The 24603-nt window shown below is 41.9% G+C and overlaps 1 protein-coding gene across 3 annotated transcripts in view; it reads right to left on the bottom strand.

Annotated features, from left to right (window-relative positions):
• Ttc28 (tetratricopeptide repeat domain 28) overlaps nt 1-24603 on the bottom strand; it is a 460167-nt gene that overhangs the window by 314755 nt on the left and 120809 nt on the right. The window contains exon 1 of one of the 3 annotated variants that reach the window (XM_050122049.1): nt 15975-16743. The exons of the other annotated variants lie outside the window; for them this stretch is intronic. Coding sequence (XP_049978006.1) covers nt 15975-16001 — 27 coding nt within the window. The 5' untranslated portion in view covers nt 16002-16743. Of the gene's footprint in view, nt 1-15974; nt 16744-24603 lie in introns of those variants that run through there. 3 annotated transcript variants of the gene reach the window in all.

Below are 24603 nucleotides of genomic sequence, written 5' to 3'. Positions count from 1 at the left end.
CTACGTGCCAGTGAGGTCGACTCTGAATTTGTATAGACTGTTTCCTCTTCACAAGTCATTCTATCAGCGCTGGAAGTAGCCACTTACTCCCCCTTATGCTTGGTCCACTCTGACGTAGGGTTGGTCTTCTCTTGTTGTTCAGTATGTGGAGTTTGTGATTAACATCCTCTCCCTATCTCTGCTTCTAACTGCATTCTTGTCCTGTCTACAAAGGTGCAGACACTCTTAATGCAGTTCCTTAGCTGCCCAAGGACCCCACCAAAGGGGCCCCATCTCTACCGTAGCTAGTCTTCAGAGACTAATACTGATGGTTCACAAGTCTCTCTTCCAGCTACAGCAACTGATTATATGGAGCCCATTTCTTAGCAGGTTGCTGGACAACTGTCTTAGTCAGGGTCACTACTGCTGTGATTGAACATCACGACAAAATGACTTGGTAGACTCACAGCCCATATGACAGTCAAAGGCAGTCAGGACAGGAGCTCAAGTAGGGCAGGATCCTAGAGACAGGAGCTGATGCAGAAGCCATGGAGAGGAGCTGCTTACTGACTTGTTCCTCATGGCTGCTCAGCCTGCTTTCTTATAGAACCCAGGACCACTAGACCAGAAGTGGCACTACCCATAATGGGCTGGGCCTCCCCTTCGATCATTAATAAAGAAAATGCCCTACAGCTGGAAATTATGGAGGCATTTTTTCTTCAACTGAGGCTTCTTCCTCTCTGATGATTTTAGTTTGTGTCAAGCTGGCATAAAACAAGCCAGTACAACTGACCCCTTGTCAACTTCACACAAACACATAACTTTTCAATTAGAACCTTTCCTTTCTCAGTTAGCCTCAAGATGGCTCATTAATATTAATATCACAACATAAAACATAAGTAACTTTCAAAGTCACACAGTCTTTATAAATTCAAACACATTAAAAGTTCAGTCTCCTTAAAAATTCAAAATCTCAAACTGGGCAGTGGTGGTGCACACCTTTAATCCCAGCACTCGGGAGGCCGAGGCAAACGGATCTCTGTAATTTCAAGGCCAGCCTGGTCTACAGGGTGAGTTCCAGAACAGCCAGGACTATACAGAAAAATCCTGTCTTAAAAAAATTTAAAAAAAAAAAGGAAGAGAGGGAGGGGGGAGGGAGGGAGGGAGGAATAAGGCTGTCTAAAAAGATCATGACTCTAACATTGCTAATACATTTCTTTATACTGTTCAATCAAAAGCATAACTTTATTTGAGGGGGGGGGTCTCATGTAGCTCAAGCTGCTCGCAAACCACAAGAGAGCAGGATTACAGTAAATTCCTAATCCACCCTCCTTTACCTTCAAAGTGCTAGAATCAAAGGCGTGTGTCACCACACCCCATTGATGGTGTCCTAGAAATCAAACCCAGGGCTTCATGCATCCTGGGCAAACACTCTCCTGCCTGAGCTGCAGCCCATCTACTTATGCCGGATACTCTCTATTCCACAGACTCAGCTCCCACGATACACAACGAATATGCATGTAAGTGCAGCTTGCCACATACCAAATCCAAGATAATCTTGAAAGTGTGGATATGTGGTATGTATTCCAGGTATAAAAACATGGAGAAAATAAGGCATGCTAACAATATATAAGCAATGAGCTTATAATTCTTGTAAGTATCATAAACAAAGTTCTCATTTATTCAATGACTGACACTATAATTTAGTCTATTTTAAAATTTCAAATATTTTTCAATCCTAAAATTCATATGGAAGTACAAAAACCCAGACTAACCAAAACAATACTAAGCAGAAAAAGAAATGCTGCAGATAACAGAAACCTGACCTCCAATTACTCCACAGAGCATAGCAACAAAGTCAGCAGGGCCCCGGCACAAAGCAGCCATACAGACCATTGGGACCGGTGAAAACAAACCCACAAGGTACAGCCACCCAGTAGCATTTTCAACAAATGTCCACGTGTGACAAATCACACTAGATCCATATCTCCCATCCCACATGAAACCGCACTCAATGTAGATCAGACACCATTGAGGAAAGCCTGAAATGTCAGGGAGAACCCGAGGACACGGAAGCGGCAAGTGCTTTCTGAGAAGGACTACTATGCTCAGCAAGAACTCCAGGAATTGACAGTAAGGTTCCACACTATGAGAGGAGCAGCCGTGAGGGAAGAAACCTTTGCCAGTCATACACTGGGCATCTAAAATCTACAAATAACTACAAAAACATTAAACGCCAAAAGAACCAAATCCTGACTGAACGGGCGGTTCTCAAAAGAACTAGGCAAGAAGTACTTGAAAATATGTATAGTATCCTCAACCACTGTGGAAAAGCAAATGGAAACGACACTGAGATTCCATCTCACCCCAGGAAGAATGACTGTTATTACGAAAACAGTGACTAAACGTGCTGGGGAGGGTGCGGGCAGAGGAGTCCTTACACATTGGTGATGGGATATAAACATGTACAGCTCCTACCGACTCCTCAGAATAACTAAAACGGGGCCTGGAGAGATGGCTCACTGGTTAAGAGCACTGGCTGCTCTTCCAGAGGACAAGGGTTCAATTTCAGAACTCACATGGTGGCTCACAGCTGTCTGTAATTCCATGTCTCGGGGATCCAACACCATCTTTTGACTTCCAAAGCAGACACCAGACACCAGGTACACAGACATACGTGGAAGCAAAACACCCAAACACATTAAAAAAAGATAAATAAATAAACTAAAAGTAGAACTGTCTAGTTCTCAAGAAGGCTAGGTGGGTAAAAAGCACTTGCTACCAAGCTGGACAACTTGAGTTCAGTTCCCAGGCCCCACATGATGAAAGAAGAGAACCAACTCCCACAAATTGTTCTCTGACCTCTACAGGTACATGGGTACATGCACTCTCGAAAGAAAGAAAGAAAGAAAGAAAGAAAGAAAGAAAGAAAGAAAGAAAGAAAGAAAGAAAGAAAGAAGAGAGGAAAGGAAGCAAAGAGGGATGAAAAGAGGGAGGGAGGGAGGGAAGGAAGGAAGGAGGGAAGGAGAGGGGAGGGGAGGGGAGGGGAGGGAAGGGGAGGGGAGGGGAGGGAAGGAAAGGGAAGAAAAAACCTTAAAAATAACTCCTATGTGATCATATATAGCACTTCTGGGTATATTCCCAAAGCCCTAAGTCAGCACATGACACAGAGATGCCAGCACATCTCTGTTTATTGTTCACTGTTTCCAACAATCTAACATGGAACCACCAAGAGGTCCACCAACAGAAGCTTGCACTTGCTATGAAGAAGCTTGTTTGTTGGCAGGAAAATGGACACAACATGTTAAGTAAAAACAAACCAGACAAGAAAAAGACAAAATACTATTTTCTTTCATGTACAGGCTTTAAATTTAAATATATGTATGTCATGAAAGCAGACGAGAAGCTGTTTGGGGAGGAGGAGAACCAGTGGGGAGGTGACAAAGAGCATTGGACAAAGACACACACCTATGAAAACGTCATAAGATAACTCGTGATTTTGTACACTAACTAGAAATACGAAGAAAAAGTAAAATAATGTGTTTTTATTTTCATTAAAGCATTAGACAGGAACAAACAATCATTTATCAATGGAAAACTATAACAAACAGTTTTTGTTTTATCTTACTCTCTTTTACTTTGTCATGTCTCTTAGAAGCATTTTCTTTTCTAAAAGAGACAGAAAGGGAGTGCATCTGGATGGAAGAGGAGGTGGGAGGAACTGGGAGAAGTAGAGGGAGGGGAAACTATATTCAGATTATATTTTATGAGAAAATAATCTGTTTAATAAAGGAGGAAAATAAGATGAATAAAATTTTAAAAAAGAAAATTTGGGATTATAACAAAGTTATCCAGGGCACCCAACAAGCTTTTCTGCAGTTTTCTACCCTCTCGTCTCCCTCTACCACCTTTCTAGGCTAAGTCAAACCTGTAAATCAAATGTTTGGAGAATACATACCCAGACACAGTGAGTTCCCACAATTCCCTCTAGCTCCCTCTTCCTCTGGGCTCTTCCTCCAGATGTCAGCTGTTCCACAACTCAATTTTGCCTTAAGAATATATGCGTGTCTACCAGTCTGAGATCATATAATGTAAATCAGAAACATCACCAGTGATGCTGAATCTACAGACACATTTGTGAATGGACATTGTTGTACAGAATCAGATACACGCTAATGAAAACTTAAAATTGAGAGATATCTATCAGCAGGTGACAAATATTACCAAGATTAGTTTGTGCACTTTTTATAAACATGCTATTTATTACACAAAAGGTATAAGTTAAGGGATATTATTTTACATTTTTTCTTAAACTGTGTGCAAAAAGGACAAAATGCTAAAAAAAAATAATAACAAAGAACACTAATAGAATAATTTGAAGGACAAAATATGCCAGAAAGGGAACAAAACTAAAGAGCTTAGCCATGTGAGAATGTGAAAATTCATGGGTTAATGAAATAATTTTGAGTTTTCAATAAAACTGCGTGGTTTTAGCACATCAACAAAATCAAAGTCTTACTCCTGAGGCAGGCACTGTTGTTGACAACACATACATTCGCTAGGGAAACTGGAGCTGACAGAACCAGCCAGGACTCCAGGCTTTGCCTGCCCCTCCTGTATTCTCCATAACGTGTCATCATGGTGACAGACTAGCAAAAGGAAGGCAGCTGCTGGTGCTTTTCTTCAAGCTGGGCCAATTAAATTCTGTAGCCTCTCACATGGCATGTTTACTAGCTCATCCTGGACAGCAAAACACAGATCTCCTCATCTCTTACATCCTTCTCTCTTATCTAATCTATAAACGATCCCACAAGTGCTGCAGTGTTCCTGAATCTTGTATAGTTGACCACTCGCTACCAAATATACAGAATTAAAGATACTTAGGGATGGGGTTGGGAATGTAACTCAGTGGGTATAGTGCTTAGGGCAACAAGAATGAGAACCAGAGTTCGGATCCCAGCACCAAACTCAAAGCCAAGTGATTCCAAGCACATCCAGTAACAGCAGGAGATTGCAGGCAGCCCACCTATCCTAGCGATCCAGTGACAGACCCTATCTCTGTAGAGGGGTGGAGTTCACCATCCTTACCTCTCCCTAAGGATTTATATACAGCTAACAATGGAGGGTGGAGACCTTACTCTCACCTACATGTTGATTTAAACAATCTAGTAAAACTCACTGAAAGGAGAAGCTGGTTGGGAAAAGAAAGGGATTGTCAGAAATAGAAGGGGCAGGTAAGGAGAAAGGGTGAAGCTGAGTACAGTGATGCCCGATTATGAATAACTGACACATGATACTAAAGAATCAAAATATAAGGCAAATAGTGATTGAGAAAGACACCTAATATAGAGCTCTATTCTCTACATGCCTGTGTACACACTCATGCACACCTGTACATACACAAACATATATACACACATATGCCACACAAATAATAACATACTGAGGACTGAAGAGAACAAAATTTAATACAGTAGGTCACTATCATGGCCCTGATGCACTGGTATCTTGTGATCAGTGTGAAATGTATCACTAGTCACTTCAATGCTTTTTCCTTTTTCAGTTGAAGTAAAGTTTACTGAGATGAGACTACTCATTGGCAAGTGTACATCTCAGTGACATTTACTAGATGTACAACATTATAAAGCTGCCATCCCATGAATGTGACAATATTCTTAATAGGTACACAATTCAGATAATCCTTTTCATGAGTCACCCTCACTTCTATGCAATATAACATTCTCAAAAGGTTAAGAAGGCAGGCCTGAACCAGCACTCTCCAGGGGACCAGGCCCGAGCCAGGGTTCTCCACAGGACCAGGCCCAACCCAGAGACCTCCACAGGAACAGTCCTGAACCAGCCACCTCACCCTCAGCAGGAGCCTCAGCAGACCCTCAGCAGGAGCAGGACCAAACAACCACCAGGATTGCGGAACGACACCCGGGAGTGCCAAGCAATATCAGGAAACATCCAGTGACCTCCAGGGTGCCTGGAATCATGGCCCTGACTACACCATGAGGGGCAACCATCTGAACCTTGGATCCACTGGCACCTGAAAAATTGATCACCAGAGACACAGCCCCAACTACACCAATCAAAGGAAAAGATGGGTAGACAAGGTAAGAACACACTCAACACCACAAAGAGCAACACAACACCAACAAAAACAGGTGACTCTACAATAGCAAGACTTAAATACCCCAATATAGATGAAGCAGGAAAAAAATAACTTTAGGAGAATATTCGAGGCCCTTGAAAAGGAAATGAAAAATTACTTCAAAGAAATGGAAGAAAAGACAAACAAAAAACTGGAAGAAAACAACAAATCCCTTAAAGAAAACCAAGAAAACTAATCAAATAGATGAAAGAAATGATACAAGACTTGAAAAACAAAATAAAGAAAATAAAGAAAACACAAACCAAGGGAATTCTGGAAACAGAAAATATGGGAAAATGATCAGGAACCACAAATGCAAGCATAAAGAGAAGAATATAACAGATGGAAGAGAGAATCTCAAGTACTGAAGATATAATAGTAGAAATAGACTCAGTGCCAAAGAAAACATTAAGTCCAACAAAAAATATCCAAGAAATATGGGACACCATGAAAAGACCAAACCTATTTATAATAGGAATATAAGAAGGAGAAGAAGTCCAACTCAAAAGTAGAGAAAATATATTCAACAAAATCATTGAGAAAAACTTTCCAAATGTAAAGAAAGATATGCATTTGAAGATAAAAGAAGCTTACAGAAATAGACAGGATCAAAACTAAAAGTTCCTTTGTCACATAATATTCAAAACACTAAACATACAGAATAAAGAAAAACTATTGAGAACTGTAAAGAATAAAGGCAAAGTAGCATATAAAGGCAGACCTACCAGAATTACACCTGACTTCTCAAAGGAAACAGAAACTCTTGGTCAAGCGTTATACAGACATTAAGAGACCACGGATGCCAGCCCAGACTACTATACCCAGCAAAACTTTCAATCACCATAGACGGACAAAACAAGATATTCCATGACAGAGCCACAAACACAGCCCTACAGAAAGTACTAGAAGAAAAACTCCAACCCAAGGAAGTTAGCTACATCCACAAAAACACAAACAATAGATAATCTCACAGCAGCAAATCCCCCCAAAAAAGAAAAAACACACACAATAACATCATCAACAACAAACTCTAAAATAACAGGAACAAACAATTAATATCCCTTAATATAAATGAACTTAACTCACCCATAAAAAGACACAGGTTCAGAGATTGGATACGAAAAACAGAATCCATCCTTCTGCTGCATACAAGAAATACACCTCAAAGACAGACATTGCCTCAGAGTAAGGGATTAGGAAAATTTTTCCAATCAATCAAAAAGAAATCTCAATACTGAATGTCTATGCCCCAAATACAAGAGCACCCACATATATAAAAGAAACACTACTTAAGCTTAAATCACATATTAAACCCCACACACTAATAGTGAGAGACTTCAATACACCAGTCTCACCACTGAATAGGTCTGTCACAGAAACTTAACAAAGAAATAAGAAAACTAATAGATGTTAACTCAAATGGATTTAACAGACATCTATAGAACATTCCATTCAAACATAAAAGAATATACCTTCTTCTCAGCACCTTATGGAACCTTCTCAAAAACTGACCATGTACTAGGTAACAAAGCAAACCTCAACAGATACAAAAAAAAAAAAAAAAATAGGAATAACTCCATGTATCTTATCGAATCACCATGGCTTAAAATTAGAATTCAGCAGCAACACTAATTTCAGAAAGCCCACAAACATATGAAAATTAAACAATGCTCACCTAGAAGAAATAAAGGAAGAAATTAAAGACTTCCTAAAATTCAATGAAAATGGCCACACAACATACCCAAATTTATGGGACACAATGAAAGCAGTGTTAGGAAACTTCATAGCACTAAACGCCTACATAAAAAAAGATGAAAAAATCCCACACTAGTGAGTTAACAGAACACCTGAAAGCTCTAGAACAAAAGAAGCAAACTCGCCCAGGAGGCCTAGATTCCAGGAAATAAACAAATTGAGAGCTGAAATCAACAAAATAGAAACAAAGAAAACAATACAAAGAATCAATGAAATGAAGAGTTGGTTCTTCAAGAAAATCAACAAAATAGACAAAACTTTATCCAAACTAACCAAAAGGCAGAGAGAATATCCAAATTAACAAAATCAGAAGGGGGCTGGAGAGATGGCTCAGAGGTTAAGAGCATTGCCTGCTCTTCCAAAGGTCCTGAGTTCAATTCCCAGCAACCACATGATGGCTCACAACCATCTGTAATGGGGTCTAGTGCCCTCTTCTGGCCTGCAGGCATACACACAGACAGAATATTGTATACAAAATAAATATTTAAAAAAAAATCAGAAATGAAAAGGGGGGCATAACAACAGACACGGAGGAAATACAGAGGATCATCAGGTCATATTTTGAAACCTGTACTCTACAAAATTGGAAAACATAAAGGAAATGAACAATTTTCTGGATAAATATCACTTACCAAAATTAAATCAAGACCAGATAAGCAACTTAAATAGACCTATAACTGCTGAAGAAATAGAAACAGTCATCAAGAGTCTCCCAACCAAAAAAAAGCCCAGGACCAGATGGTTTCGGTACAGAATTCTACAAGATTTTCAAAGAAGAATTATAACAATACTCCTCAAATTGTTCCACACAATAGAAACAGAAGGAACATTTCCAAACTCTTTTTACAAGGCTACAATTACCTTGATACACAAACCACACAAAGACATTACTAAGAAAGAGAATTACAGACCAATCTCACTCATGAACATTGATGTAAAAATACGCAATAAAATACTGACAAACCGAATCCAAGAACACAACAGAACCATCATCCACTATGATCAAGTTGGCTTCATCCCAGAGATGCAGGGATGGTTTAACATACAAAAATTTGTCAATGTAATCCACCATATAAAAAAAAAAACATGATCATCTCATTAGTTGCTGAAAAAAAGCCTTCAACAAAATACAACACTGCTTCATGATAAAGGTCTTGGAGAGAGCAGGGACACTAGGAACATACCTAAACATAATTAAGGCAATATGCAGCAAGCCAACAGCCAACATCAAACTAAATGTAGAGAAACTCAAAGCAATTCCACTGAAATCAGGAACAAGACAAAGTTGTCCACTCTCTCCATAGCTATTCAATATAGTTCTTGAGGTCCTAGCTAGAGCAATAAGACAACAAAAATAGATGAAGGGGATACAAATCGGAAAAGAAAAAGTCAAACTCTCAGTATTTGCTGATGATATGATAGCTTGCATAAATGACCCCAAAAATTCTACCAAGGAACTTCTACAACTCATAAACACCTTCGGTAATGTAACAGGATACAAGATTAACTCGAAAATCAGTAGTCCTCCTTTACACAGATGATAAATGGGCTGGGAAAGAAAATCAGAGAAACATCACCCTTCACAATAGCCACAAATAACATAAATTATCTTGGAGTAAATCTAACCAAACAAGTGGAAGACCTGTATGACAAGAACTTTAAATCTCTGAAGAAAGAAATAGAAGAAGACACCAGAAAATTGAAAGATCTCCCATGCTCATGGGTAGGTAGAATTAACATAGTAAAAATGGCAATCTTACCAAAAGCAATCTACAAATTCAATGCAATAGCCATCAAAATCCCAGCAAAATTCTTCACAGACCTCAAAAGAACAATACTCAACTTCATATGGAGAAGCAAAAAAACCCAGGATAGCCACAATTCTGTACAATAAAAAAACTTCTGGAGGCATCACAATCCCTGACCTCAAACTCTACTGCAAGAGCTACAGTACTGAAACAGCTTGGTATTGGCATAAAAACAGATAGAAGGACCAATGGAATCGAATTGAAGACCCAGATATCAATCCACACACCTACGAACACCTTTGACAAAGAAGCAATAAAAAAATAAAATAAAATGGAAAAAAAGAAAGCATATTCAACAAATGGTACTGGCACAACTGGATATCAACATGTAGGAAAAAATGAAAATAGATCCATATCTCTCACCATGCACAAAACTCAAGTCTATATGGATCAAAGACTTCAACATAAAACCAATCACACTGAACCTCACAGAAGAGAAAGTAAAAAGTACACTTGAACGCACTGGCACAGGGAACCACTTCCTAAATAGAATCCCAGCAGCACAGACACTGAGAGAAACAATTAATAAACGGGACCTCCTGAAACGAGAAGCTTCTGTAAAGCAAAGGACATGGTCAACAAGATAAAATGGCTGCTTACAGAATGAGAAAAGATCTTCACCAACCCCATATCAGACAGAGGGCTGATCTCCAATATGTACAAAGAACTCACAAAATTGGTTATTAAAAGAACAAATAATCTAACTACAAAACAGGGTACAGACCTAAACAGAGAACTCTCAACAGAGGACTCTAAAATGGCTGAGACACTTAAGGAAATGCTCAACATCCTCAGTCATCAGAGAAATGCAAATGAAAACAACTCTGAGATTCCATCTTACACCTGTAAGAATGGCCACGGTCAAAAACACTGATGACAGCTTATGCTAGAGAGGATGTGGGGTAAAGGGAACACTCCTGCATTGCTGGTGGGACTGCAAGCTGGTACAGCCCCTATGGATATCAGTATGGCAATTTCTCAAAAAATTAGGAAACAACCTACCTCAAGACCCAACAATACCACTTTTGGGTATATACCCAAAGGATGCTCAATCGTACTACAAGGACATGTGCTCAACTATGTTCATATCAGCATTCTTTGTCATAGTCACAACCTGGAAACAACCTAAATGTCCATCAACCGTAGAATGGATAAAGAAAATATGGTACTACAATGGAGTAGTACATAGTGGAATAAAAATAACATCTTGAAATTGGCAGGCAAATGGATAGATCTAGAAAACATCATTTTGAGTGAGGTAAGCCAGACCCAGAAACACAAATATAATATGTACTCACTCATAAGTGACTTTTCGACATAAATCCAAGAAAAACCAGCCTACAATTCACAATCTCCAGAGAACCTAGACAACAAAGAGGACCCTAAGAAAGACATGCATGGATCTAATCTACATAGGAAGCAGAAAAAGACAAAATCTCCTGAGTAAATTGGGAGCATGGGGATCATGGGAGAGGATAGAAGGGGAGAGGGGAGGAGGGGAAGAGAACGGAGAAAATTGTATAGCTCAATAATAATTTTTTAAAAGGTTAAGAAATGCAGAAACATGATTTGTAAACTTGGTATTCCCTGTAACTAGCACATCAAAGATTCTCACGAAGTCATGCCTAAGTGCATTCGTCCCTTCAGCTCGTCTTCAGTGCCCTGGAAATGGTGTGATGAATGCACTGTCAACTCTCTTCCTAAGAGTGAAGTCACTGGCCACAGAGTCATGCTGGGGCAGAGTTGGGTCCTCACCACTGTCCATCCTCAGAGTTTCGTCATCAGTACAGACTTCAAACTACTGTCTGCTTCCAGATTCTTCTTTTCATAAATCTAATTGCAAAATTGCAATTTTAAGGTATAAACTGCAATGTGACACTATGCACTGATGGTAAACAACGAACGAGCACCACTAAGAACTCCTCTGACCTCTGGGCAAGGGAGAGAGCAAGGGACAAGCCACATCACAGCAGTCTCTGTGGTATGATGACCCCTTCCAGAGCATGGAGAGAGGGCGGGGCTTTAACAAGGTCAGTGATATAGCGTATTTATGTCTTTCAGCAATTACTTGAAAAGAAGAAAAAGAAGAAAAAACCAAAGGGAAAAGAGACCAAAAAGGGAAATCATTAGGATGCTATTTGCAATAGATTCAGAAGGTGTTAAACTCTGAGGAGTGAGGCATGAAAGATTAAATGACTCCCAGGAACATGAGCCAAGGAAACTCCGGCTCAGAGCCTGAGTCTCCAGGCTGCATGGACCTAGGAATGTTATGAAGAGTGGTCTGCAGAAGACTGCTAACATGATCCTATGCCACCGAACAAGCTGCGTTCCAAAATGAGTAACACAGTAGAAATGACTAGGGAATAAATACTAAAACACGCAAGTACAGCCGTAGTAAGATTAGAAATGAATGTTATAATCAATAAATAAAATACTTCAACACAGAGAAAGCGTAGGGATCTTGAGATATGTGCTTTCACAAAAGTGGCATCATTTCAAGACACAGAACTACAGGATGCAGTCCTTACACGCAAGCTTTAAACAAGCTTTGCCAAGGCGCTCCATCAGAAAAGCCCATTCAAGAACCTCGGTGCTGGGGAAAGGCAGCGTAGGGAGCAACACAAAGAATGGAAATGTCACAATGGAACTCATTACTCTAAAGCGTAAATAAAACAGGTAAGTAAAGCCAGATTCATAATTTATTAAAGTGACAAGTATAACAAGATAAATGCATCATAAGATTCTCAAATTACATAATTAATTAGCTTATGTGACACATTCCTATTAATAATCTTTTATTATGCGTGAGCAGTAAAATAACATTAAATAAGGAATGAAAAAATCCAATCCGGAAGGCTTTCTTATTGACACAGTGCTATCTAATACAAATCCTTGGACTTAGAAGGCAGAAATCTCTTTAGAGTGGTAAACAAACATGCTCCTACAAGACTGAAGTTTTAATTACTACCACTTCTGCAAATACAAGATAAAAACAATGTGCCTCATGATAGCCTCTTATGTAAAACAGGGAACAATATATTCTACAAGGCCATTAGGTTACATAAATAAAACGGTTATGATACTGGGGTGAGTCCTGCTACAGAGCCTGGTATCACATCTTAAACATGTCTGTCTTAATCATGACATCTAGGGAGATTTTGTAGCGAGTGGCTGCCTCCTTTCTGACGCTGTCTGTAAAGATTAGAAGTCAAGGACAAATACACTGGTGCTCTCCAAGAGCACACTGGAGTCAAACCTAAGAATCAACGCTAGTAGCAGGTCTAAAACTACAAGTGATAGGATCAAGTAGTAGTTGCTTACTTTTATACAAAATAAATATTTACTGAGCAACTATATTATTCTTGAAACCAAAAGAGATATGGTCCCCGAACATAAAGAGTTAGAATTCTACAAAGAGGCCAGATAAACACCTAAAGAGATAGAAATTCAGGGAGAAAGAAAAGATTCCAGCCAACAACGTGAAATCATCCTCCAAAGTCATAGACCATAAATGCTCTTAAAATTCTCAGGTATCTTAAACCACTGTATTCCTTCAAGAGGAAAGGAGGATGAGGCATGGAGGGGGCATCTTGGTAGTAGAGGAGCAAAGCTTTGTCTAAAATAACAGCCTACTTGATTTTATCTATCTCAGATAAAGAGCTCTGATCATCAAAATTCCTAAGTACAATGGTATTGAAACAAAGCCTGGCTCAATCCTGTGCTCTCTCTGCCTGAGAACTGGAGAGCTGCACACAGACAACCAGAGGCATCAGGCACACAACAGGTACCTAACAAATGCTAGCTGCTACCTGAATGACAGAAAATGTCATTCCAACCACCAAACTAGAACCAAACCAGTAAGATTCAGAACCTTACATTTTTACTTAATGCACTTAATTGAAACATGATTGATAAAGAAAAATCTGTCCATATATAAAACATGATGAGTCTGGAGTTAAGTATACACCTATGGACATTGCTTTTAGGAAAATGTTTAACTTTTTTTTTTAAGTGTTTTAACACTTGGTGAGAGGCCTACTATGTTTGTAAGGCCCTCTAAGACTCATCTTGGGGTGTGGTGTGGACCTGATAAGTCATGTTGGAAGGTTCCTTTGTGAAAGTCATCATACCAAATAGAATACTACAGATTGAAACATTCATAAACCTTGTCTTGAGTATTTTGTCTGCCAAATTAACAGTGTAAAGAGGAGCAAAGAATTCCCCTTTAATCATATGCCCTAGCTTCATGGTCAGTTAGAAACAAAGAAATCTGGAATTTATTCTCTTACAGAGAACCCAGAAACCCAGAATTCAAAAAGCCCAAACTTTCAAAAAGCAGTGACTGTCAAGACCCCAAGACCCCAAGCCACCAATCAGCCGTAGCCCTAAAACCCAGATGTGAAGCTGCTTGTGGTACAGTCTGTGGGTGCTCTTCTGTTTCTGTTTGGATCACACCAATACAGTACCACTCTATCTGGGGTGTGAAGAGGCTTTATGGACCAGTTTGGCATATGAATGTACAGCTACAAATGTATTAGCAGACCAGCCAGAAATCATGGCAATGGTGTGATCATGTGAGTATTCTGGCATGACTAAGAAAATAAACTCAGCCTGCTAAAGGTTTGGTGGTGCCTCCTGGAGTTGAACTGCATGTTCCCAAGGTAGCTTTCACCAATGACCACACAGAATCAGACAGCTCAGCTTCAATGGCTCTTCAGATTCATATCTAGATGCTTGTGACACTATGACTTGTGATTATGACTACAGAAAATAAACACAATCTTCTGGTTTATCCATTTAAGCATTACAGAGTGAGTAAATACTGCAGTGAATCCTAACACTTGAAATAGAATCTTCCAGAGTCCAGAAATCCACCTGACTGCCAAGAATAATACTTCTGTGGTTCAAGCAATACCAGTACCCTGAGGGGTTTTCACTGACATAACCATATGAGTTACTACATGTTGGTCAAATAGGAAAAGCAGGCATTTGTGAATGTACAGTTTGCAGACATCTGTAAGCTACTCATAAACATTATACAAATACAGACGTTTCTAGGACTATGCAGCATGTTTAAGATGCTTGATTATATGGGGTTCTCCTCTGTTTTAATGGGTGGGAGGTGAGCACACACCTCTTAAACCAATATCGCTGAACAATGCTCTGTGATGAGATGAGAACAAACACATGAGTGATTCTGGCTTTGGGCTGAGGCAGAAACAACTGCCACAGGACAAAATAAAATCAAATAGATACCGAAGAAAACCTTTCCGTTCACCAGGATATCATGAAGCAGGGTTTGCTCGGTTTCCCAGCACTCAAACAAGCGCACAGTGTCTTCTTAGCATTTCACACAGGACTTCTATTTCAGCTCTGATGACAAACTCAACATCACACATCATGGCACAAAGAAAGAATCAGTTTAGCTAGTTGAGTGAAACACCAGACAGCTGCTAGCAGAGACAGGTCACGGCTGGGGAGGGGCACAGCACATTCGGTTTGCTGTGTTTTCCTTCAGAAGAATGTCAATAAAACCCACAGCCAAATGAGCTATTGAAGGGAAAGTCCCGCTATGCTGTAAACCGCGGGGTTAACCTAACAGTGGCAGTCAGGCAAGTTTGCAAAGGGGAACCCTGGCCAAACATACCGCTGCCAAGAACTTGAAGAACGCTGTCTTTCTCCCTCGGTGTCCCAAGGAAGGGACGCGTCCCACACTTAGAAACGTTATTTCGGGGACCAATAGCAATTTATTTTGATAGAACCACTGGATTTTTTTCTCCAGTTCTCAACAAAGGAGCCATATTAGGAAATAATCTTGCAAAAAGCAAAGTACCCCCTCCCCCTTGCCCACGATCGATGCACACACGCGGTGCACAATGGCCGGCTCGCCCGCACTCGCCCACGCGGCAGCCAGATCCGGCAGTCGGCCCGCCACAACCCAGGCGCCCCAGGCCCGGCCGTCACCCGGAGCCGCTCGGCGCTCGCTCCCGGGCTGCCCGCCCCCCAGCGGGGCCCAGGGGAAGCGGCTGCCAGCCGCCGGGACGCCGATCCCCGCGGGGCAGGGGGCGCTCCGATGCCCACCTGCGGGCCTAACGGGGCGGGCGCGGCGCGGCCCCAGCCCAGCACGCGGGACTGAAGCTCAGCTGTCACCCAGCCCGGCCGCGCGCGCCCAGAGGCAAGAACTTGGCGGGCGGTGGGCGCACCGACCCGGATGGCCTCGGGGGTCCCGCGGGCCCTCCCCTCCCCACAAACCCCGCCGCCGCCACCGCACTCACCTTCTTCCGGGGCTGCCATTTCATCATATTTGTACAGCTGACCCGGGGCACATCAAGATGTGGGCTGAGGGCTGGGGGCAATCTCAGGGCGGCTGCGGCTGCAAGTCATGCTGCCCCCTTGCACCCCGTAGTTCTTTCCCGTGTTCGTAGCGAGGGGGAAGAGCCCGGGAGAGGACAGTCTTCGTCTTCGGTTCAATGCGAAGTGCCGCGGCCACGACACTCTCCCACGGGGCTAGGAAGTCCCAGCAGCCAGCGGCTCACGGGGGCCGGAGCGGGGCATGTTTCCCAACCCGCGCTTACGAAAGGGTCCCGCAGTCAGCAACAGGGGCTCTCCGATCGGCCGCAGACCCCTCAGAGCAGAGACCCACGACACGAGCTGCCACAGAAACCCTGTCGGGTTCCTGCCATCCAAGCCCCTTTTGGCGAATTCTCTTCTCGAAAAAGATTAGACAAGCAATGAAACCCTCACGCGCAGCCTGAATCAAGTCCCAAAATTCTGGGTGTATTTCTCGTTTGTAAAATTTAGCAACGAAAATTCCAAAGATCTGTAATCGGAGCTTCTTTGCGCAGTTTTCTGCTTCTTAGACAACTTGGGACCGGATCTGCCCTTCCGAAATGCCTACCTTCCCTGAACACAGTAAATAGGAAAACTTGGTTTGTGTGTTTAGATTTTTTTTTTTTTTAATTCCCAAGAACCTTAGTGGGGAAAGGCTGGAAGGAAATCCTGCAAGAACCTAACTCCACAGCTCAGTCTGCACTAATGACTTCCTTCCCTTCAGTGTGAGCACAGCCCAGCTCCAGCCACACAGAGCACAAGGTTTCTGGGTCTTAGTGCCACGACATCTACTACACAGAAAAAAAGAAAAGATACAATTCCATAGGCATCCACAGGCTGGCTAGGAAACCTCTCAAGAATTCTTAGATTTGAGTGAGCTACATAGAGAAATAAAAGGGACAAGAATCCAAATAAAACGGCTACAAGGGGGCTGGAAAAATGGTTTCATTGTCAGTTACGCTGGGGACCCCTTCCTGGAGGCCAGGAGTGAGTTCCCAACCACCAGACAAGTCAGTTCCAGGGACTCTGACCTCCAGTGGTTCCTGCACATGACTGTGCTTCTAAACTCATACAAGCAGACACACTTAACATAAATAAAATAAATAATGAATGAATCTTTTTAAAGTCCATAAAAATTCTGATTTAAATAAAGTTATTGAGATATATACTAAAAAAAATCAGAAATTTTGCCCCAAATGAACTTAAATTGTATTTGCTTCTCTAAATTAATTGTATTTTTAAAAAAATAACAGTCTCACTTTGTAACCAGGCTGGTCTTGAACTTGTAGGTTCAAGCCATTTTTTCCACTTCACCCTCCTGAGCAGCTCAGCTAAGCCCATAGACACAGAACACCATGCTTGAGCAGCACTAATTTTATCACTATAAAATATTACTATAGGGACTTTTAGTCAACTTTCGTGTACTGATTCTGTCTTATGGGTGGCAATTAATCTATGAATACAAAATACTGTGAATACCACTATCATCTATTATCCAACACCCTGTCAACTCTTGTTCCACACTGAGGCTATTTGGCAGCCTCTACCATAACCAGCAGTAGGTTACTACCCTACTAACAGAAGCAGATAATATTAACTGACACAGTGTGTATCCAAAGTTCCCTACACACAGGCAGAATCGGAACAGGTGTATCACTATAGCAGATTACAAATAAAGTCATTAAAACACCAAAAACTCTTATCATTCATAATGCTGGTGACCCGAGGCCAATCCCAAGAGAGGCTGCGGTGAGTGACCTGAGGCCTCAGGGGTGACCTGAAGCCCTGCAGGAGACAGATGGATATGCCATGCCAGCAGAGCTTGGGTATAGAGTCTATTTAATGGGTAAGGGAATATGGAGGGAAGATGTAAACTGGGAGTGGGGAGGAAGAGAGGAGGAGGAGACAGGAGATCTGCTTGCCTTGGCAAACTTGGGCAAAGAATTCTTGTGAGTTCCAGGGAGCTGAATTGAAGGGTTCGCCTTAAACAGGTCAGATACACCCCTCTTAATTGCCTGGTTCTGAAAAAAAAAAATTGTTTCTCCCTAAACTTAACTTTGTCCTCTGCTCTACCAACACTTTGCCAGGTCCAAGAGACACCACAAATCCTGAACGGGAGTAAAGCGACAAGCTGGATGTGACCAGCACCCAGCTTTCTTAGGTCCTCCAAGAAAGACTTTGACACCTACAAATAAGCAGGAAGCAGTCTTGAGAACCCGCTGTCCCAATCACCTCAACCTGCCACGCCTAACTTCCCGCCTTTTTGTTACAGGAGAAAGGTGGGAATGTTATAATCTGCTGGCCTGGTCTGTCAGCTGGGTACCCTGTCCCTACTCCCTCCCTCCCTCCCTCCCTCCCTCCCTTCCTTTCTCTCTCCTCTCCTCTCCTCCTCCTCCTCCTCCTCCTTCTTCCTCTCTCTCTCTCTCTCTTTCTCTCTCTCTCCACCCTTCCCCTCTCACCCCTTCTCCCCACCCCCCTTCCCCATAACCCTTATGCCATTCCCAATACCCACTGAATAAACTCTATACCCAAGCTCTCTCGACATGGCGTATCTGTCTTCCACCTGCCAAAGAATCTGCGTGGCCTCAGGTCACCCTCCACCATGGGACAGGCCTTGGGTCACCCAGATCATGAAAGATAACAAAAACAACTACAGTCAACCTTCAGTGACCACACAGATTGCTTTCATTCTATTTTCCACAGGAAGACGCTGAGACTTAACTGAGATACACACGAGGGCTGGAACTCAGACCCATGGGACCTTACTCTAGACCCTATGTCATCACACACTGAGCACCACAGCTACTTGTCACATAACCTGCCATGTCCTTGCTACAGGTCCAGAGGCTGGGACCTGACTGGGGTGATAAGGGACTGAAGAAAAGACAGATGGAGTGGACTGGGCTCTCTGACGGAGAACCCTTGTCACCCCCAGAAGCTAAGCAGGCTTACTAAAGTTGATAGTGTTAAGCAGAGGTGGGATTATTACATTCAGATAAACAAGGAGTTGTGTTTATTACATGCAGATGGACAAGGAGCCAGGTTTAGTGGCCTCAGCTGGAAACATATTCAGGGAGAAAGCAGAGATAGACATTTTCTGTACATATCATCAACACTTGCACTATGCCTCCCAGGAAGGCTTTGTCAACTCTCTGAATCTGAGGCTCTGGGGTCCTTGACAAGGCTATGCCTGTGTCAACAGCACACATTCACCCAGGGCATCGCTCACTCAGGGCTTTTTCTGTTCTCTACATACCCCTCAACATCATGTAGTCCTGATTGTTTGTCAACCTCTTTCCTGGGCACTACAAATACGAGAAGAGACTGTTCCAAATAATGACTTCAGCCACAAAGAAATCCAACATTCTCAGTGTACTGTGAATAATTCTCGCATTATTCTGGCAACTTCATATACATATCCTGCTAGAATTGAAAATTCCATATCAACCTATCTAAAATCAGCCTCACTTCTAAAGCATCCTGTTTCTGTTTATGACATCACTATGTTCCAGGATCACAAACCCACATCATTTCTCACATCTAAGCTATCACCAAGTCCTCTCATTTCTTTCCTAGATGTTGGAGCATCAAGAAACATTTGCACCAACAAGGCACAAAGCATCAAGAGGATACAAAGGACTAAATGAAATCTAAGCTAAAGGAGGGTACCTAGTCCAGACAAAGTCTGCCTAGTAAGTATAGTAATTAAGGGGCTCTGGGCCAAAGGCTGTCGTGAGAGTTAGGTGGAGAAGACATCATCACAAAAGAACCACAAGTAAAAATCCAGAGAAGATGCAGCTAACCCCAGTCCCAAAGCCAAGGTGACTAGCACAGGGTCAATGCCCCTGACGATTCGACCCCCACCCTCCTTTCTGAGCTCTTTCTCCCCATTCTCCCTTACTGGGTCCCTGCACACTGGCTTCTCTTTGATCCCTAAATGCATGCACATAGACACTTGTGGTGCCCTGCACCTGGATCAGTCTTCCTCCCTGGCTCCTTCCTAACACTAGAAAGCTATCTAACATGACTGCTGCTTTCTATCCTTTCTATCTATATACTGCTATAGTTGTGTCAATAGATCTAGCACATACTTGGTTTTTGATTTTTAAAAAAGTCTATTTGCTCCACAAGAACATAGATTCCAAAGAAACAGAAACTTTTAGACAACATATATTTTTATTTTCTGTATACGGGTATTTTGCCTACCGTGCTGGAGGAGTCAAGAAGAGAGCAACATTTCCCTGGAATTGGCGATTGAGGTGGTTGTGAGCCACCACAAGGATGCAGGGAATCAAGCCAGGGTCCTCCAGAAGAGCAGCAAGTGCTTTTAACCATTTCTAACCCTGACCCATCTCTAGCCCTAGGGACAAGAACTTAGTTACAATGCCCACTACCACTGATCATGGTACAATTACACCTTTTTAGCTCTTGGGAGGTGAAGGCAGGATGGCAAGATAGAGGTCATCTGGGGCTCCATCGCAAGATATGTTGTCCTAGATAATACACAGGTAGACCAATATCCACTATAGGCCCCAACATTCACCAAGCAGGCAATAAATGTTTGTTGATTAAAACAATGAAAAAAAAGAGAAAAGGGAGAGTAATACAAGCATATGTAAGATGTTCATGTGTTAGAGAACCTCAGTGGGAAAGCACCTGTCTGGCATGTGCTTGATTTAACCTGAACACCACACACACACACACACACACACACACACACATAACTTTTTAAATAAACAAATGGAAGGCAAGCATGGGGCACCCTGCATGTGATCACAGCACTGGCAAAGCAGAGACAGGATCAGGAATTCAAGGTTATACTCAGCTGCACAGTGTGTTCTAGGTCAGTTAAGCTACTACAGAAGACCCCTATCAAAATTCAAAACAGAACAGGAATGAATGAAGAAGGAGCAGAAAATAATGGTGAATGGATGAAATACCATTCTTCTTCACACAAAATCGAAATATTCTGTTGTGGGAACAAAAACTGGAGCTTGTTGTATAGACTAAGAAGCACCGAAAGGATTAAAAGAAAGGGGGCATTGGGAGCTGGAGAGATGGCTCAGTAGTTAAGAGCACTGGCTGCTCTTACAAGGGACTGGGGTTCTATTCCCTGCACCCACATGGTAGCTCACAATTGTCTGTAACTCCAGTTCCAGGGATCTGACGCCTTTACACCAATGCACATAAAATAAAGTTAATAAAAAGGGGGCACTGTTGAATCTCTCTCTCTCTCTCTCTCTCTCTCTCTCTCTCTCTCTGGTGGGGTTCCAGGCTGACCTTTAATGCCTGTGCTCAGGACATCATCTTGACTGAGCCTCATACAATGTTGGAATTACAGGTATGTATCAAGTCCAACCCAAGCAGCATTTAGTTTTAACCTACTAAATACAAAAGAAAACATTAACTCTGGTTTTATGAAGCTTTTATGAATTTTTTTAAACTATGTGCATGGTATAACTCTTTGACAGATAACAAAACCAAAGTTCAGAGAAATGGCATGACCTGTTTAAGTGGCTATCAAGGGAAGATCAGATCAGACTCTCGGGCCCCTGCTGGAGAAGTGAGAATGGATGTGGTTGCTTAGGAGTAAGGAGACATTTCTTTTGACTGCCTCTGACTTGATATAACACACACTTTCAGAAGGGCACGGCAAGTGGCATGAACAGATGAGATGGATCTAAAACAAAGGGGTTATGAGGATTGTGACCCCGGAGTAGAAGCCGTTAGCAGCCTTGTCAAAGCCTCCAAACTGTGAGGAGGAGCTGTGAACTTCCAAAAGAATCCCATCAACCCAACCAAGGCATGCCCATAGAACTAAACTCCATCTACATGGTCTAAAGTGTCATTGATGATTTAGCCACTCAAGGCTCTGCTTTTCCATATGAAAATTAGGCAACCCTTTTCCACAGTCAGCTGCAGTCCATCTCCACAGGGTCTTGGTTTATGAACTCAACCTTCTTGCTCAGATCACACAAAGTTAGTAAACTGGGGATAAGAGTGTCTCAACCATGGGCTATAGTCAATAAGGAACACAGAAAATGCCTTGTGTTTCTGTCAGAAAAGAATCAATCCAATCACATCAGAGTGTACGAAAGCTTTCAGGAGACTCCCAATTGTTTAGATCTTACCTGTTTGTAATCTGTGGCATTTCTTCCCTGGAAGTCTGGTGAATGTTTTAGCTTTCATTTCATAGAGGACCATTAACTAGCAGCCTTTAAATCATATTAACTAAATTAAACTAATCATGTTAATTTAATTAAATCATTAATAATCATAAATAATTTTGAATCATTATTTTTCCTCTTTGTACATAATTTACTGGGTTTAATAGATATTGAATTGGTATTTATACCTGATATATTCATATTTTTACCTTATACCTACATATGCACCATTAGGAATTACTTATATGAAACTATTAAGTTACCACAGGTCAAAATGACCTACACACACATTAATATTATTGCTTCCAAGTCTCAAAACTGAACAGCAAGGATATATTTTCCAGACCTTAACTTACTAAAGGGCATTTTTATAATCTCATAATTTTTAAAAGATACTTTAAATTATGTTCTATATGTATGTTTTTTGCCTGCATGTGAACTGTGTGTATACCTGGTACCCATGGAGGCCAGAAGAAGGTATCAGATCCCCTGCGACGGGAGTTACAGATGACTGTGAGCCACCATATGGATTCTGGGAGTTGAACGCTGGTCCTCTGGAAGAGCACTCAATGCTCTTAACAACTGATCTATCTCTAGCCCCAACCTACCTGATTTTTCAACACAAAGCTTTGCAAATGACTCCTCTCATCACAGCTGCTGTAAGTCAGTCTAGTAAATAGTGTTACTTCAGTAATTACTTGTCTGTCTAAATTTGAACAAGAGCACAAGTGAGTGGTGGAAAGAATTCCTAAGAACTGGCACGTGTCACACGGGTCATGTTCATCCGCAGAGATTGTATTGAGAATTAAACACAATATGAAGATATTTGCAGAATGCGGTTTCTTGCTGTTCTGGAGACCTCTGAATTATTTTCAAGGACCTAAAGAGGTATAGAGAATGTAAAAAGACAAAGGTAGAAGTCTATCTGATACCAAGAAAATTTACTTCATTAGTGACATTTCACACATAATAATGTTAAAGTCTTGCTTTGCTAAGAAACTAACTTACCACATGCCCCCTGCCTGCAAGAACTGCCTCCATCCTCCTACCCCACAAGGTCCTCACCTCCTTCCACTGGCGGCAGCTCTGGAGAGGTTAGGGAGGGTCCTATTTAGCTCAACACCAACTGAGCACCCACTCTACACCTGTGTCTGTGAGCCAAGACCGAAACCAGTGGTGACTGCTGTGCTGGAGGTGGAGGTGCACAGCCAGCACAGCAGCAGCAGCCACACTACCTGACCACACAGCTGGCTCCTGGGAGTGACACGGGGCACTCAAATCTGACTCTGGTGACTGGAACAGATGACAGCATTTTCTCAAAAATCAAAAAGGGGCTCTGAGTGACAGTGTTCTAGACTCGGTGAAGAGTCCAAACCTGAAAGCCATCAAAATACAAGACAAGCTGTACTGGAATTAAATTAGGAAGACTATGTAGCCTCTATTTGGAGGCTAATGTGGGATACAAAGCCAAATCTTGTCAAAAAAAAAAAAAAGCACTAGAAAGGGGCAGGGCTGGAAGATGGCTCACTTGGTAAAGGGGCAGGGCTGGAAGAAGGTTCACTCGGTAAAATGATTAACAATGTGCAATCATCAGGACCTGAGTTTGATCCCCAGAACCCACATAAAAAGCTGATTGCATTAGAATGCATTCATAACCATATCACTGGGAAGGCAGAGGCAGGAGGATTCCTGGAGCACCTGGGCCAGCTGGCCTAGCCTAATCAGAAAGCCTCAGGTCCCAGTGAGGCACCCCACATCATAAAACGAGGTAAGCAGCATCTAAGAAATGGCACTTATACATGTGTGCATACACTCACATGTGAACATGAATAAATATTTTGTTTAAAAACTGCTTCTAAAAAAGTTTAGGAAGCTAGGAATGCTATGAAAGAGTATTAATAATACTAGTTATCATTCCCTGAGTATTTTCAAACACTGGAACATTTTAAATGGTTATTATATTTCCATCAGATAATATTATCTTGGTGCAAGAGAGATAGCTCAGTAGTTCAGAGCAATTGTTGTGCAAGTATAAGAATCAGACTTCAGACCTTGCTACCCACATTACCATCGGGATGTGGTACTGAACAGAACCTTAAACCCAGCACTGCAGTGGAAGAGGAGAATGGAGACAGGAGGATTGCTCGGGCTTACTGGCTGCCAGCCTAGTTGAAAAATATGAGCTTCAAGAGCAACAAGAGGCCCTGCCTCAAAGAAATGAGGTAGCGTGATAAAGAAGGATGTCTCACACATGCCATGCAGATGAACATGCATATATACCACATACACATTTACATACACCACACACACTTACATGTACCACACACGACAGACATACACATACATATACCACACACTAATATACACCACACATACACTCACACATATCACACACCACATCCACACA

This window comes from Alexandromys fortis, unplaced genomic scaffold (assembly GCF_014885135.2).
Source record: "Alexandromys fortis isolate MF-2015 unplaced genomic scaffold, M_Fortis_MF-2015_v1.1 scaffold_193, whole genome shotgun sequence".
NCBI lineage: Eukaryota > Metazoa > Chordata > Mammalia > Rodentia > Cricetidae > Alexandromys > Alexandromys fortis.
This window is presented reverse-complemented; position numbering and strand designations above follow the sequence as displayed.